The 14,100-nt window shown below is 39.9% G+C and overlaps 1 protein-coding gene and 1 long non-coding RNA gene across 5 annotated transcripts in view; one reads left to right on the forward strand and one right to left on the reverse strand.

Moving 5' to 3' along the window:
- Positions 1-451, reverse strand: part of LOC113973419 — a 3,220-nt gene extending 2,769 nt beyond the window's left edge. Inside the window, exon 1 of the long non-coding RNA XR_003536211.1 lies at positions 396-451. This is a non-coding gene — a long non-coding RNA (uncharacterized LOC113973419). The remainder of the gene's footprint in view (positions 1-395) is intronic.
- SEC22C (SEC22 homolog C, vesicle trafficking protein) overlaps positions 306-14,100 on the forward strand; it is a 22,445-nt gene continuing 8,650 nt past the window's right edge. Inside the window, exons 1-5 of one of the 4 annotated variants that reach the window (XM_027695486.1) lie at positions 306-371; positions 5,446-5,529; positions 6,031-6,240; positions 8,834-8,997; positions 12,657-12,839. In XM_027695486.1, the coding sequence (XP_027551287.1) occupies positions 6,059-6,240; positions 8,834-8,997; positions 12,657-12,839 (529 nt within the window). In that variant the 5' untranslated portion in view covers positions 306-371; positions 5,446-5,529; positions 6,031-6,058. Of the gene's footprint in view, positions 372-1,433; positions 4,019-5,445; positions 5,530-6,030; positions 6,241-8,833; positions 8,998-12,656; positions 12,840-14,100 lie in introns of those variants that run through there. The other 3 variants (XM_027695489.1, XM_027695487.1, XM_027695488.1) reach the window with 3 other exon arrangements.

Raw genomic sequence — 14,100 nt, forward strand, 5'->3', positions numbered from 1 at the left:
ACCCCAATCCCATCCCCATCCCACACTCCATCCCCATTCCCATCCCCATCCCCGCACCCCATTCCTATTCCCATCCTCATCTCCACACCGCATCCCCACACCCCATCCCGTCCTCATACTCCATCCCGACCCCCATCTCCATCCCTACACCGCATTCCCGCACCGCATCCCATCCCCACAGCCCATCCCGTCCCCACATCCCCCGCCATCCATCCCATCCCATCCCATCCCACCCCACCCCACCCCTCCCCGTCCCGCCGGTCCCTCCCCGCCGTCCCGGCTGTCCCCGCGCTCTCTCCATGGCGGAAGCGGGCGGGGCCGGGGCTGTGGCGGAGCCGGAGGCCCGAGAGGCCGCGGGACGGGCGGGGACGGTGAGTGCGGAGGGTGAGTGCGACCCTCTTCTTCCTCCTCTTCCTCCTCTTCCTCCTCCGGGACCCGGGGACGGGGCGATGCGGGGGGTGTGCGGGGGGAGCGAACCGGGGGGACCGGGGTGATATAAGGGGGTGTTTGGGGGTTCTCCGGCAGGGAGGGGAGGTTTGGGGTGCTTGGGGGCTGTGAGAGGCAATGAGGCGAGTTAGGGGATGTAGGGATGGGGCGGGGGATGTGTGTGTTGGGATCCTGTTGTAGGGACGGATGTTGGATTTGGGGTTCCTTGGAGGGAAGGGCCCTAGGGGTGAGCTGGGGTGATAGAAGGGGATGTTTGGGGTGTCTTCTGGAAGGGAGGGGAGGTTTTGGGTGCCTGGGGGGGTCTGGAAGGCGATGAGGCGAGTTAGGGGATGTAGGGATGGGGTGGGGGTGAGCAGGGGGATGTGTGTGTTGGGATCCTGTTGTAGGGACGGATGTTGGATTTGGGGTTCCTTGGAGGGAGGGAAAGGCTCTGGGGGTGAGCTGGGGTGATGGGAGGGGGTGTTTGGGGGTTCTCCGGCAGGGAGGGGAGGTTTGGGGTGCTTGGGGGCTGTGAGAGGCAATGAGGCGAGTTAGGGGATGTAGGGATGGGGTGGGGGTGAGCAGGGGGATGTGTGTCCCACATCCATACATCCCGTGGTATGGATGTAGGATTTGGAGGTTCCTTGGGATGCTTCAGGAGGTGTGGGAGGCCATGAAGGGAGTTGGGGTGTTGGAAGGTGTGGGGATGGGGTAGGGGATGGGCAGGGGGATGTGGGAATGGGGTGGGGGTGAATAGGGGTGTGTGTGTTGGGATCCTGTTGTGTGGATGGATGTTGGAACTGGGGGTTCCTTGGAGTGCTTGAGGGGGTGTATGGGAAGGGCTGGGTGGACTGGGGTGAGCAGGGCTGACGTGAGGGGGTGTTTTGGGGGTCCTCTGGCAGGGAGGTGATGTTTGGGGAGCTTGGGGGGCTGTGGGAGGCAATGAGGGGAGTTTGGGTCTTGGAGGTTGTTGTGGTGAGGAGGGGGATGTGTGTGTTGGGATTGGGATCCTTTGGTGTGGATGTTGGATTTGGGGGTTCCTTGGGGTGTCTGAGGGGTAGAGGAGGAGGATTTGGGACTGAGTGGGGTTTTGATTGGGCTGGGGATGGCTTGAGGTGAGCTGGGATAACATGAGGGTTTGGGACCTGTGGGAGTAGGATTTGGGGGTGTCTGGGGTGCTCAAGGGGTGTAGGGGGGGACTTGTCAGTCCTGATTGAGGGGGTGTATGTGCGTGTTTGCTTTCAGGGTGTCTGGTTTTATTGAAGAGTGGGGGAAAGGGGTTCTTTTGGGAATTTTTGGATGCTTAACGTGGGGGGAGAAGAAGCGGGAGTAATGTGAGTGGAGCAGGATGGATGTGGGAAGGGTCCTTAGTTGTATGGACTGGTGAGGGTACAGGGGTGAGCTGGTGGGCTTTGGGAGGCTTCAGCTGGCTGGGGTGGGTGTGTTTTTGGGAAGAGATATAAAGTGTCTGGTGTTCCTGACAGATTAAGGTGAGGCAAAGCTTCAGAGCCTCCCAGAGTTGTTATGGTGTGGTTTGGAGTCCTGTCCATTGGGGCAGTGGGATTGATGGAATGCTGGGGTTTGAGGTTTGCATAACATGCTTCATTCCTGATAATTCACAGGAGTTTGTGTAGACAGGAGATTTGTAACGATAAAGGTTTTCTACACGCTTCCCTTTGGGGATAAGGATAAAGCCTGTAGGATTTATAGGAGCCTGTAAGCTCTGGGTATGCACAAATCCTGTTTTAAAATTTGAGATAACATCGTGCTTTCAAACTGCTTTAATTCACTGCTTTAATTCACTGCTCAGTCTGGAGAGTGGCTCTTGTTGCTGTGGGTCTGTGATGTGGCTGGTCAGCACTGCTAGGGGTGTGGAGGGGGAGAAGTTGGGATGGAGCAGGTGGATACAGCTCCTGCAATCTTAGAAGATGAGAATTTAACAGTGGTTCGGATTTGCTTGTTTATGTACGTGAGAAGAAGGTAAAATCCACCTTGTGATCCCACAGAGATGGAGTAACTCTCCCTCATGAACCACATCCCAGTTGTTTTCTTTTCTTTGGACTGAAACCAACCCTTGAGCTGCAGCTCTGTTAAAGGTTTTGTGTTTGATTGAGTCAACCTGAATCTCTCTCGTAGTCCAGCATCCCACCTGTAGCTGTCCATGACTCCCTCTGGAAATTGCCTGCCTGAGGAAAGATGCTTTAGTGCAGTAGTTATGGTCATGTCTGAAGCTGTCACATGTCCAAAAAACTTCACAGGCTGCTTCAGGACCATGGTAACATCCACTAAAGCTTTCTGCTCTTCATTCAGGAGGAAGGTCAGGACTGGAAAAAATAGTTGGATGTTATTGTGTTTGAAGCTTGGATGCAGAAAGAAGGGAAATGTGGCTCTGAACAGGGAGAGAAGTCACATACTTGGTAACAAGACATGTCTTGTCAGTGTTGTGCTGTTCCTGGAAGGAAACTTTCTTCTTTTGATGGTTAGATAGAATAATTTCTGAAAGAGCTGTATTTTAACATCATTCCCCTTGTGAACTATGCACTGGTTTCCATTTGCTCTCAGAGCCTTTTGAGTAGATTGTTTCCTAAGTACAGGCAATCAAGCAGGAGTTTGTGGAGCGTGTGGGGAAGTGTGGCCCTGGTGAGTTGGGTCTAATCTCCTTACCCAGAGGAGTTGTGTAACAGTGTAGTAAAGTGCAAGGGGTCTGATTAAGGCTGCCTTGATAATCCCCAGGCAGACACTGGAGAGAGTTGTCTGCTGCTTAGGAAGTGAGGGAGGGAATTGTGCTTCAGGTAACTTAGACACCTACTATGGAAATACACCAAAGAATTGTTTGTTCTAACAGTGGTAAATGTGTGCTGTTTGAGTCCTGCACTGAACAGTTTTATTTTGAAGTGTTGTTGGGTGTACAGATGCTTTAAATAGTGAAAAATCAACTTTCTTTGCTTCAGCCAGAAATTACAAGTTGTTCTCCTGAAACAATTGGTCAAAATACATCTCAATGTTCTGGCTGCTTTGTGCCAGCAAAATCTGATGTTGGTGTGATGTCATTAATTGTGAGTACAGCAAGATTTGATATCTGCCCAGTCCAGAGACACGAGTACTTTGACCTTGGGTCCTGAACACGGGCAAAGACCTGCCACGTACAGGTGGTTGCAGATCTTTGCGCTCCTGACCCTGAGCAAGCAGAAGGAGCCTGGAGGAGGAAAGGGCAGTAGATGTGGAGCAGGAACAGCATCCAGTCACTGGGTTACACCTTGACCAGTTGTGACAGTTTGTCACGGGTGACGTGGCAAGAGTGGCTTGCAAGTAGTTAAAACTCCCCGGGAGGGGACATTGGTGACTGTCACAAGCTCAGAGCACCCTGTGCAAGGAACAAGAGGCTTGTGACAAAGGAAAAGGAGAACCCAAAGCCTCCTTGGTGGGTGCTTTGTCCCAGGAAGGAGTGTGGATTCATTTCTGCAGTGAAGTCTGGCAGTTAATTTGGAATTTGCCTGGTGGGCACCCGCAGCAGATCTTTCCCAGGAGATCAGAGGATCCCTCTGATGGGCATCTGATATTCAGGGACAGCCTTGTGCCCTGCACCAGGGAGGTTTGTATGTCTTGGAAAGCTCTACCACTCAATATGTGCAGTTCGTGATGTTATCCTAAGTGATGAATAAATATATATATATTTAATTTTAAACTCTTGCTGTTAGTGGCACAGGGAACTGAATAATTTCATAGGCCAGATAGGTTTTAGAAAATGTATTTGATTTTTCTAAGCTTGGTGCTTTTTTATTTTCCTGACCATCTTTTGCCTGTTCTGGAGTTATTTTGGAGTTAAACTTCATCAGTGCTACCAGCTTTTCACCTTTTAACAGTGCTGTTCTGAGCAACTGTGCTGAAAAGCTGGCTGTGTTAAAGTTAATATTTCTGAGTTAGCAGGTGTATTTTTTTGTTTTTATTTCACTTGTATGTTAATTTTCTGCACTGTTTCTTTCATGGCTGCTACCACAGCACATTAAAGAACAATGTGATGTTTCAAGCTGACTTACAAAAATCCTGATTATTGTTGAAATTCTTTTTGCTGGGTGTTGACATGAGGTTTGTGAGCTGGGTTTGATTTTACTCAACTGGAGAAGAACTATGAGAGGGCACAGTGGAAAAAGTATAACATCTAATTCTTCAATTTCCATTTTAAAAGTTCAAAATAACACTTTTCAAGAGATGTCTGGTCTTCTGTGGTTTTAATTTGCATTTCTAAGGGAACAAGTTATGTGCCATCGTGCTTTCTGATAATTGTAGTTGCTTTAACCTGCTGGCAAATTGCTGCCACCTTGGACAGAGGGATTGTTCCCACAAATTGTGTGGAAATGATTCTTCTGGAGCAGAAATGAGATCCTCTTAGTGCTGCTTGTGGTAGGAATTCAAACTTTATTAGAAATCAGAGCAGTTTTAAGAGTTTCTGTTGCCTGAACTAGAAGAGGTTTTGCTCCCTGGACTTCTTAGGCATGAAAAACATGTTTTGATGAGACACATTTCAAAGGTACTTTGAGCATCCTATTGAATTGTGTGATACAGGGCTGGTTAAAACAGTCCTTCTCTATCTAAAGTTTGAGTTCACAGGGTGATTTTGTTTCTTTCTTTTTACTCCCTAATGCTTTATTTATGTAGTTTGCCTGAAGCCAAGTAAATGTCTTTTATTTTTCCTTTTTCTTTTTCCTTTTTCTTCCTGGACTTGTTTCTGATAATCCCTTAAAATCCACTGATTTAGAGTTGCTCTTTTACTGGGCTAAATTAAAAAAAAACAATTATGATTGGGACATCATAAACATTTTGCATATCATTTCATAGTGTCTTTGAATGTGTGTAGAAATTAATATATTGAATAAAAAAAATGAGCTGTTTGTTTTCCCTTAGGCAAAATACTTTCTAGGATATGTTTACCCACTGCAGGGGAGTTCTTGTCATAAATATGCATGTAAATATAGGTTATTAATTAGAGTTTTTTTAATGTTCATTATGGTTCTCTTTCAGATATTATGTGAGCTGCTGTGTTAGTCCTCTGGATCCTCATGGTATGTCTGAAGGACAGATCTCTGCATGTTCTGAATGTACCAGGTAAATCCCAGCAATAACTTTCCATGGGAGTTTGTGACCAGGAAGACAAGAGAGGGCAGCTTTTATTCTATATTTAGCCCTAGGTGAGTCTAAAAAGAGCCTGACAGGTTGTAGCCTAAAATTTATTCTTGGATTTCTGTGTTACAGTAGAAAATGAGGGAACTGCAACATTCCTGCAGCTGTTTGCAATTCCAAAGATGCAGCAGGTCCATAAATAAGAACTTTACTCAGCATTTCTGATGCTTCAATAAAGCAAAGCAGGGAAAACAGGGATGTTTTCCAGGTAGATAATTCCCCTGTCAAATCCCCTGCCTCACCTTTTAGTCTGAGAGAGGCAAAAAATGGACACAGTTTGGTTGCCTTTCCATGGCAGAGGTGGTGCAAGAGGTGCTGTTCAAGTCTCAGTGCTGAATAAACTCTTTCCCCGACCTATTCCTGGCTGGAATTTTGCCTTGGAAACGCTCTGACCTCCGTGACCCCAACGTGACGTTCCGTTTTCAGGTTGTCCTCATGAATACTCCGGTGGAGAATGTCCCTGATCTTCTTTGCCTGCGTGGTGAGGGTGAGGGATGGGCTTCCCCTCTCGGCCTCCACGGATTTTCATTTCAACCAGGACTTTCTGGAATGCAGGAAGAGATTAAAGGCGTTATCCTCAGTCCTGGCATGGTACCCGAGTCGAGGCACAGCAAAGGGACGTAACCTGAGCATCCAGTAAGTCCCTGGTTGATTATTTTTTTTTTGGCTTTTATTTTTGAAATCATTATCTTGGGAATTAGTAGAATTTTGGGGATGGTCTGTAGGGCCTGATTCCAGTCTGAAATCCCACTGTGCCTGTCTGGGTTGTCAGCTCCAGGTTTATATATATAAAATATTTATATATATAAAATATATATATATAATATATATAAAATATATATAAAATGTTTATATAAATATCTATTTATATATTTTCATACATATACTTGCATATTAATATGTAAGTGTTATATATTCATACTAATGTATTTATATGATTTTATATATTTTATGTATATTTCATATATATTTCATATATATTTTATATATATTTTATATATATTTATATATATTTTATATATATATTATATATATTCTATATATATTTTATATATGTTATATATTTTTATATATTATGTTATATATATTATATATTTTATATATTTATATAATTTATATATTTTATAAATATTACCTAAAATTTATATATTTTATATATAATTTATATATATGCAGAAATTTATGTATATATTATATTTATATAAATGGTTTATAAATATATATTAAAATAGATTATTTATTTTATTATATATTAACACATAGTATCACTATATTTATACATATACATATTTACACAAATGCATTCACACATACATATTTCCACGTACATATTTACATTATATTTACAACGTTTATACTTTTATTTGTATTTTGCTTATTTTCATTTGTTGTAGCAGAGCTTTCTGCTCGACGGGCAGTGCTTGTTTCTGTTACCACCTGGAATATCATGGATTTCTCCTTCTTTAAGATGGCATCCTTTTGCCTTGGAATGACTAAGTTTAGGAGAAAAAAGTTCATAAAGAAATTAAGAAGAAAGAGATTAAGAAATTTATTTAAGCTCATTTAAGAAATGAGTTTTAGCTTGTGATTGCACTTCTGGTGAGCAAATGTGACAAAACTTGAAGTGACCCTAAGCTAAATCTGAGCATCCATTTTTGGGGGAGTGGTTGGATAAAAAAAGATCCATGAATTTGCTCCGAAACAGTTGGAAAAGCAGAGATTTGTGTTGGAATTCCTGGTCAGTCCAAGCAAAATTGTGCCCTTTGATGGCAACAAGTCCTGCTGCTTTTAATCTCCTGTCCCTGCAGAAGCTGCTCTGCTCTGGCTCTGAAATGAGAGGAGTGCAGAGAGATCCGTGGCAAAAGGGCCATAAATTACTGGCAACTTGGAAAAGGTGGTTTTAGGCAGGAATGGTGTTGATCCTCAGCTGGGAATAGCAGGAATTTGGGGAACCTACCCAGTGTAACTGGGCTGTCAGAGCCAATCAAAACCCTAAATCCCAAGTACATGGGATATAACAAACAAGTAAAAACGGGGTAAAATAGAAACCACGAGAATGAAATGAAGTTGGGATGAAATATAGGGATAATGGGAGAGAGAAAATCCAGAGGGAGAAATGTTTCAGCTTCAAACTTGTAGTGTTTGACTGAATTACTGCTGACAAAGGGCTGAGCTGGAAGAGATGATCTCCCTGATAAGGTTCCTGGAAGGAATTGGGCCCATCTCTAAGTGGAAACGTAAATATGGGAATCTTTGACATAAATGTGGGAATCTTGACATAAATATGGGAAACTTTGACATAAATATGGGAATCTTTGACATAAATATGGGGAACTTCGACATAAATATAGGAAACTTCGACATAAATATGGGAATCTTTGACATAAATATGGGAATCTTTGACATAAATATGGGGAACTTCGACATAAATATGGGAAACTTTGACATAAATATGTGAAACTTCAATATAAATATGGGAAAGTTCAGTACAAATATGGGAAAGTTCAACATAAATATGGGAAACTCCAACGTAAAGATGGGAAACTTCTACACAAATATGGGAATCTTTGACATAAATACAGGAAACTCGAACATAGATATGGGAAATTTCAACACAAATGTGGGAATCTTCGATACAAAGATGGGAATCTTTGAGATAAATGTGGGAATCTTCGACATAAATATGGGAAACTTCAACACAAATATGGGAATTTTTGACATAAATATGGGAAACTCTGACATAAATGTGGGAATCTTCGACATAAATATGGGAATCTTTCACGGGGAGCAAGGAATGCATCTGCTTACTGGGAACAAGCTTCCTTGGTTTTACTTTTTTTATTTTTAAATTTGGAGACCCACTGAATTTTCTTTCAAAGTTGGTTTTCTGGCCACCTTGTTCCTTATTAATGTGATTTAAAGCCAGCCTGGGAGGAAACGTCCTCGATTTGGACTGATGTACCAATTTAATAAACTCTGTGTCGTGATACTCAGTGTGCTCAGGTGTCCTGGGCCAGTTAAGAATAAATAATTGTCTGAGAATAAATAGATCTCCAGGGGCTGCAGGGCTATGACAACAAAAAAAAAATTACATTTTTTTTGCAGTCTGCTCCTTCAGCTCAGTCTGCACGTTTTGTGTTGACAGAAAGCACAGTTTAATCCTTGTCTTCAGCAGCACTTTTACCTTTTTATGTCGATATTACTCTTATTTTTTTTGCTTCTGTCCCAGCTTCCTCTCCTCTGGGGATGTTGCCTGCATGGCAATCTGTTCCAGCAGCTACTCCACCATCATGGCCTTCTGCTTCCTGGAAGAGCTTCGCTGGGAATTCGCTGCTTCCTACGACACAACCAGCATCAATTTGGCTTCCAGGCCCTATGCTTTCATTGAATTTGGTTTGTAACTTCGCTTTCTAACAGTAAAAATTCTCTGTCTTGCTACTTTTATCGTGTTAAATAATGTTTCCCTGCCAAAGCCTTGGTTGTGAAAGTGAACCTGGGTGTGCCTTTGTGTATTTTGAAACCTTGTTTCTCAGCACCACAGCCCCAAAGCTGCTCAGCTTAGTGAACATAGATATTTATAGACTTCTATATAAATACATATTTATATATGATACACTTTATTATATATAATATTTTATATATTATATTTATATAAATGGTCTATACAAATACATTTAATTATTTTATTACAAAAATTATATATAATAATTATTATTACAAATATATATAATTATTTTATTACAAAAATTACAAAGATATATAATAATTATTATTACAAAAATAAATATTTTTTTTTATTTTATGATCTATCAACACAGTCACTTTGTATTTATGCACATACCTGGGTGTGCCTTTGTCTGTGTGTGCATTTTGAAACCTTGTTTCTCAGCACCACAGCCCCAAAGCTCCTGCTCAGTTTAGTGAACATAGATATTTGTAGACTTCTATATAAATACATATTTATATATGATATTTTATATCATATATAATGTATTATTATATATAATACTATTATATACTAGAATATTATTTTACATATATAATTATAAATATATAATTATATATAATATTTATTTATATATAATAGTAATTACTATATTATATTATATTTATAACATTATATTAATAGTATATCTAATAACATATAAAATATATAATATGTGTTATAGTTATAAATATTGCATTAATATTTATAATATATTATATTATAATTATAATATTATTATATATATTATTTTATATATTATATTTATATAAATGGTCTATACAAATATAGATAATTATTTTATTACAAAAATTATAAACATATCTAATTATTATTACAAATATATATATAATAATTATTATTACAAATATATATAATTATTATTATTACAAATATATATAATTGTTATTACAAAAATAAATAATTATTTATTTTATGATATATCAACACAGTCACTTTGTATTTATGCACATACATATTTACATGATATTTCCACATATTTATGTTTTTAGATGTATTTTGCTCGTTTACATTTGTTGTAGCCAGGCTTTCTGCTCAGTGGGCAGTGCTTGTTATTACTATTAGCAGTTGGATTATCATGGAATTCTACTTCTTTAAAAGGGCATCCTGGTGCCTTGGAATTACTGAGTTTAGGAGGAGAAATTTATTCAAGAAATTAAGAAGGAAGAAATGAAGAAATTTATTTAAACTCATCTAAGAAATGAGTTGTAGCTTGTGATTGCAAGGAAGGGGGAAGATCTTGATGCCACAAACTACTGGATTATTGGGTGTGTAGTGGCAGAGTTCATCTGTTATGGACAAAATACTGTGGTGATTAATGACCAAGCAAAGAACAAGAAATTGATATCTCAGACACTTTAACATCATTAAAAAATCTGATGAGTGGAGACAGATGAGAACAGGAAAAAAGGGAGACAAAGCAGATTATTGGGAGACAGAATAGATTATTGTGGGCAGCTTTATTTCTGGCCTGACTTAGAGTTTCATAAAGCTTCAGAGTCATTCCCAGTGTTTCTTTTTTAACCTGATATAAATTGTTTTCTTGCCAACAAGGAGCTGCTCTGCTGAACCTCACACACAATTCCCTTGCAGTGAGAAACTGCCCTGGGAGAGGATGAAATCCTGCAGTGGGTTTGCACCCTTCTGTCCAGATTTCAGTCATTTTTTTTTAAGCTCATGCTTAAAAGATTGAGAAATCCACCAGGAAAGCTTATTAAACAACCTTCTTGGATTTGGGGTGGATTCCCTGCAGGGCACGTTATACCCATGATGTAATTTTAGATTGAGATCCACATTATTCCTTTTTTAACTTGAGTAGGAATTGGGGAATTTCTGCCTTCTTTTAATTGCACGAGGGTCTTTTTTTTAAAGAAAAAACACACCTTTTTGTCATTTTTACTGTTATACTTTGTTATTGAGTTTACCTAATATTGCTGTGTGATAACTGATTTATTTATTTAATCATCTTCTTCCCTGTGTTTGGATCTAAGAAGCACTTGATGCCTGAGATCTTAGCCTTTTGTCTGGTAGTTATAGATATTATTATAATTATGATTATAATTATCACTATCATATTATTATTATTATTATTATTATTATTATTATTAATTTTACTTATAATTATTCTATATTATACATATAGAATAATGTAGATATTCTTGCCTTCTGACATGGTAAAATGCAGGATTTTTCCCTGCTTGTGGCACTGTATATTCCAGCACAACATAACTAGAGCTTAAGCTATGTTTTAGAATAGAAAGAATATGTAATTAATTAATAAATGCATAGATATGAATGGTATGTAAATATTAGATATTTATATAGAATATAAACAATATATAATATGTAAATAAATACATAATTATAATATATGATTATAAATAATGCATAAATATAAATAATGTAAATAATATAAATAAAATAATATAAACAAATGTATCAATAGAAATACTGTATAATATTACATGTAAATAATATATAATATATAAATAATACAGAACATATGCAAGTATAACAGTAGCTTAATCACAACATGCTACAGGTATTACATATATATAATTTCCAGTAGTAGCTGTGGGCAACCTGTGCAATATTTGATATGGATTTTACTTATAGGATAAATGTTTCTGCATTTAATTCCCCTAAGCATTTGAAATAACTTGAATTTGCCCTTATCTTTCCACAATTAAATAGGAAATAGCCCAACCTGCAGTGAGTGCTTGGAGAAATTCCCTGCTTGGGCTCAGCACAATTCCTGTCAAACCAGCAGCCAGGGTTGTGGAAAGGGATTTTCTTGCAAATGGTGTTAAACTGAAAGAGTGAGAGATGAAGGAGAGTGATCTGTGCATGGATCTGTGGCTTGGACATTGAGGGAATCGCTGTGGAATTGCCTCTGCTGGTCAGAGCTGCTTCATGGCTCGGATATAGATTGAATTAATTTACCTCTGTGCTGGGAAAATCCTTGTCGTGGTTAAAACGCAGGAATCGCTTCTCATGGTGGTTCATGGGTGGTTTAAGATACGAGTCGACATCCACCCTGGGATGTGAGGACTTGTTTGCAGTCCACTGGCAGGATGTGGAGATTAAAGTGTCCAGAAGGCAGGAGGTGCTGAAAGAGGACAGGTTTAGACTGGATATTAGGAAGGAATCCTTGGCTGGGAGGGTGGGGAGGCCCTGGCACAGGTTGCCCAGAAAAGCTGTGGCTGCCCCTGGATCCCTGGAAGTGTCCAAGACCAGGTTGGAGCAACCTGGGATTGTGGAAGGTGTCCCTGCCCATGGCAGAGGGTGGAACAAAATGGTCTTTAATGTCCTTCCATTCTAGGATTCTGTGATGTACAGTACCTAGAAGAAGTATTATTTTTCCCTAACCAGCAGTGGAATTTTATACCTGATACTAATAAGAAATGAAGAAATTAAAAACAATTAAAAAAGACCGCCGTGATATCATTAGGAATTTCCCTAATTAAGGTTTCATAATGTAAAGGGTTAATAATTAAGCAGCTAACTTTTGCAGAGCTGACTGAAGGAGGTTTCTCTGTTGTTCCAGACAACGTCATTCAGAAGGTGAAATTCCATTTCAACAGCACCCGTGGCTCTCGAGCCAAGGCCAACTGGGAGAAGGTGGAGGAGGAGCTGAAATTCCAGCCCCCAGTTCAGCTGAAACTGGAGGACACGGAGCTGCTGAATGGGATGGCCAATGGTGGGCACTCAGGAGTTCATGTGGAGGTTGGTAAGTCACTGCTACACAAGGTGACAGCAGATTTCCTGACCCTCACTCTGCAAATGGCACACAACAGGTTCCTTTTGTGTTGAGAATTACGTATTTTTTATCTTGTGTATGAAGCAAAAAAGACTTTTCTGTCATAGGAAACAACATTTGGAATTTACATTACGGCAGGTAAAGGTAATTAGTGTCTTGAAGGACCTGTGGTGGTGTCTTTTTCCAGCCTTAGATCAGCTTCTCTGTATGGAAAATTGTTTCTAGCTGGACTTTGTATTTGCCATGTTAAATTCTCCTGCTTTTAAAGTCCGTGTTTGTTCAAATTTCTGTGGCAAAAGGAGCTCAAATGATTCATTGCTTGTGCAAACTCGTAATAAAAGATACATAATTATAATCTGAATGAGTTTCTTCAGTCCTGAGGCAAGAAAAGAATATGAGCTGAGGGTAAAACTCTTGTTCCCAGACTGCCTTGAGTTGTTCTCCCCTCTTTGCTTTCCCCTTTGACCTTATTCTTTAAAATGTAGTGCTTTTGCCTAAAATTCTGAAAGAGGATTTGTGTATCTCTGTGAACAACACACAGAGCCTTGACAAGAGACTTTCCTGTAACAAAACCTGACATTTTACCTGCTGTTGTTTAGGTTGGAAAAAACCCTTAAGATCATTGAGTCCAACAGGAAACCAAACACTGCCAAGTCCACCACTAAACCCTTCCCTGTTTTAATCCTATTAACATGGTGGTTTAGATGCAGCTGGAGTGCCATGAGCTTGTATTTCCTCCTTTTTTTCTTTTTGTCGTTCTTGGCTTATGAAACGCTAATAAAATTAAGTTCCACTTGCTCAATCTCATTGTTTGTGATGGATGAGCTGGAATCTAATTTGACATAGGTATTCTAAATTAAAATATAGCAGGGCAGTGGCCAGGAGGAATTAAAAATAGAATTGAAAGGCCTGTATTTGCCAGTCAGGTTTGTGAGTGCTCCTCAGAGCTGTCCTTGAAGGTTAAATCTTTTCACGATGTGACAGGGTGTAGAAATCCTTTGCACTGTTTTTTTTTTCCTTTTGAACAGCTTCAGTGCCAGTAAATATTTGCAATCCAGTCTGTGCCCACAGATCAGAAATACATTTCCAGTTCCCCCATATTCCTAATTGCTTTCCATCTGGCTTTTTATTTCTGGCTCTCCTCTCTGCTCTAACCCAAATACTCTCACAGATTGTTCTGCCTTTATTTTAAGGACTGTGTTTGTGTTCATCTGTTTCCCTCCTCTGGAGT

The sequence above is a fragment of the Neopelma chrysocephalum genome, unplaced genomic scaffold (assembly GCF_003984885.1).
Source record: "Neopelma chrysocephalum unplaced genomic scaffold, ASM398488v2 Primary Assembly neopelma1_101, whole genome shotgun sequence".
In the NCBI taxonomy this organism is placed as follows: domain Eukaryota; kingdom Metazoa; phylum Chordata; class Aves; order Passeriformes; family Pipridae; genus Neopelma; species Neopelma chrysocephalum.